At 46.6% G+C, this 2,830-nt stretch overlaps 2 protein-coding genes across 5 annotated transcripts in view; both read left to right on the top strand.

Annotated features, from left to right (window-relative positions):
* Window positions 1-1,799, top strand: part of LOC119415284 (zinc finger protein 239) — a 9,067-nt gene extending 7,268 nt beyond the window's left edge. For both annotated transcript variants that reach the window (XM_037682463.1, XM_037682462.1), the window contains one exon: window positions 311-1,799. In XM_037682463.1, the coding sequence (XP_037538391.1) occupies window positions 311-1,290 (980 nt within the window). In that variant the 3' untranslated portion in view covers window positions 1,291-1,799. The remainder of the gene's footprint in view (window positions 1-310) is intronic.
* vcpip1 (valosin containing protein (p97)/p47 complex interacting protein 1) overlaps window positions 1-2,830 on the top strand; it is a 94,651-nt gene that overhangs the window by 59,624 nt on the left and 32,197 nt on the right. The gene's annotated exons all lie outside the window — the stretch shown is intronic.

The raw sequence follows: 2,830 nt of genomic DNA, 5'->3' as shown, positions 1-2,830 counted from the left end.
GCTCTGTGTCTCTGAGTGAAGTCGACTGTCCAGGGTTTAGTCTGAGCTGGATGCTCTGAATGTTCTGACGGACTGGGGACAAATTTTGTCGTTCATGAGAAGGACAGATGTTCTCCCATTGAACGAGACAGAGTCCAGATCATTCTGGATGTGTCAAATGGAGAAGAAGTATCTCCAATAAAAATAAAACGAACTCTTGAGTCCATCAGAATTCGGTACTGCTCAGTAAATATGACGACTGCTCCGTTTGTTGGAGAACAACCATAAATACCAGATGTGGGAAAAGTTTTATTTCTTTTTGTCTTTTCAGAAGTCAAGCTGGAAGACGAAGCTTCAGCTGACCGGCAGGAACCAGAACTTCCACAGGTTAAAGAGGAGCAGGTGGTTCTGAAGCAGCCGACTGGTACCTTCATGGACAAGTGTGAGGAATGTGACCTCGGTGAACCAGAACCAAACGGTCACCAGCTCCTCTCTCACGTCTCTCCTGTAGCTGAGAGTCCGGATCAGAAGAGAAGCGAACCTGTGGAGTCAGAACCAGCTGGAAGCTCTGAGCTGAACCCGAAGACGAGACGTCACGGCAACAGAAGTCCTTCTGGGTCCACCGGAGAGTCCAGAAGCGAGTGTGCTACGGCGTGTGTGGTATGTGAAGTTTGTGGGCGGGCGTTCAGGAACAAATACAAGATGAAGGTCCACACCAGAACCCACACCGGAGAGAAACCACACCCCTGTCCAGTCTGCAGCAAGACCTTCAGAGTCAGCAGGGACTTGACCATCCACACGAGAACCCACACTGGAGAGAAACCCTACATCTGTAAAGTGTGTGGCCGAGGTTTCCTTCACAGCGGTGTCTTGGCCGTGCACGTCAGGACGCACACGGGGGAGAAACCGTACATATGCAAAGTGTGTGGGCGGAGCTTCAGGCAGAGCAGCACTCTGTCCGTCCACCTGAGGACCCACACAGGTGAGAAGCCCTTCTCCTGCCCGATCTGCAGCAAGGGGTTCAGCCGGAACGATAATCGGATCATCCACATGAGGACGCACGCAGGCGAGGCCCGGGGTTCTGCTGGACCGGGTTCTGCTGGAACGGGTGCTGTTGGTGTGAGAAGCCACGCGGGCCTGAAGCCGATTTCCTGCGAGACGTGTGGAAGAAGTTTCACTCATCGCAGCAACCTGACCGTCCACCTGAGGACCCACACCGGAGAGAAACCCTACTCTTGTGCACGGTGTGGAAAAGCCTTCAGGCATCACAGCAGCTGGTCCATCCACACGAGAACCCACCAGAACCTGTAGCTCCAGAACCACCAGAACCTGTGGCTCCAGAACCACCAGAACCTGTGGCGCCAGAACCACCAGAACCTGTGGCGCCAGAACCTGTAGCTCTAGAACCATCAGAACCTGTAGCTCCAGAACGTCAGAATCTGTAGCTCCAGAACCTGTGGTTCCAGAACCTCCAGAACCATCAGAACAGGACAGAACCAGGTTCTCCAGTTTATGGGTCAGAAACCAACCTGTATGATTCTGAGCTCATGTGAGACAGAACTTTAAAACCCAACAAGTGGGTCAGAGCTGCAGGTGATCAGAACCTCCACCAGAACCTTTCACTGAGTGTAACAGATCGGACAGAGGACAATGTTGCTCCGATGACTGAAGGTGAATGAGATGTTCCTGTTTAGAACCTCACTGTTCTGTCTCTGTCTCTGTGTTGGACTCAAACTGAGAGACAGGAGCTGGACCAGGAAGACATTTTGTCCTTCTAAATGAGACGTCTTGTTTGTCTCTGTTTGTTTGTGTTGCTCTGATCATAGTGATTATTTCTCAAGCAGAACTTTAAATCACCACATCAAAGACTTCAAATAGTTTTATGAGTTTATTAAAGTGATTTTTATGAGATTTTAATCTCGTAAATAAAAACAAATGTTGTGTTTTGTTTGTTCTTCTGTTAGTAAAATATTTCCTGAACCCACAGATGAACTTTACAACTGACCTTTGAAGTCCACCTGATTTAAGATGGCCGCCTCAGCTAACTGACCTCAGCCAGCATAGAAATGTTTAGACATGGAGCTAAAGTTTGGTGTGGTAGTAGCCGAGAGTCGTCACTAACACAGACTGAGCGCTGACACATTGTTGGCACTCCGTCTTAGTTTTTAATATTTTTATTCAGACTTTATGGATTCAGCTGTTTCATCACATCCTGCTGCTTTCAGATCAGCCCCTCGTTTAATAAAAACAGCCGAAGGTCCGTGTAAAGCGGAGGCCTTCAGCTGTTCGTCTGACAGCTGCTTCCTGGAAAGATAAACGGCGTGAAGCAGCAGATCTGACCACAGATCAGTTTCTGGTGAGCAGTTCTCACGCTCGCTGCAGCTGTCGTCACGACTGCCTGAAGAAGCTTTTTAACAAACTGAAGATTAGAGAACAAAGTCCATGCTCAATAATCCAGGTATGCAATCCAACATTTTTCAGTCAGGTCATCTGGACAGTTTCTTTTTTGATGTGCTGAAACGTTTCGCCTTCGATCCGGAAGGCTTCATCAGAAGATTCATGAAGATTAGAGAGTTTAACAAACTGAAGATTAGAGAGTTTATCAAAATGAAGATTAGAGAGTAACAAACTGAAGATCAAGAGAGTTTAACAAATTGAAGAGTTTAACAAATTGAAGATTAGAGAGTTTAACAAATTGAAGATTAGAGAGTTTAACAAACTGCAGATTAGAGTTGATCAAACTGAAAATTAGAGAGTTTAACAAATTGAAGATTAGAGATTTTAACAAACTGAAGATTAGAGAGTTTAACAAACTGAAGATTAGAGTTTATCAAACTGAAGATTAGAGACT

The sequence above is a fragment of the Nematolebias whitei genome, chromosome 9 (genome assembly GCF_014905685.2).
Source record: "Nematolebias whitei isolate Nwh7 chromosome 9, NemWhi1, whole genome shotgun sequence".
Taxonomy (NCBI): Eukaryota; Metazoa; Chordata; class Actinopteri; order Cyprinodontiformes; family Rivulidae; genus Nematolebias; species Nematolebias whitei.
The sequence above is the reverse complement of the archived record's forward strand: the minus strand, read 5'-3'. Positions and strand labels throughout refer to the sequence as shown.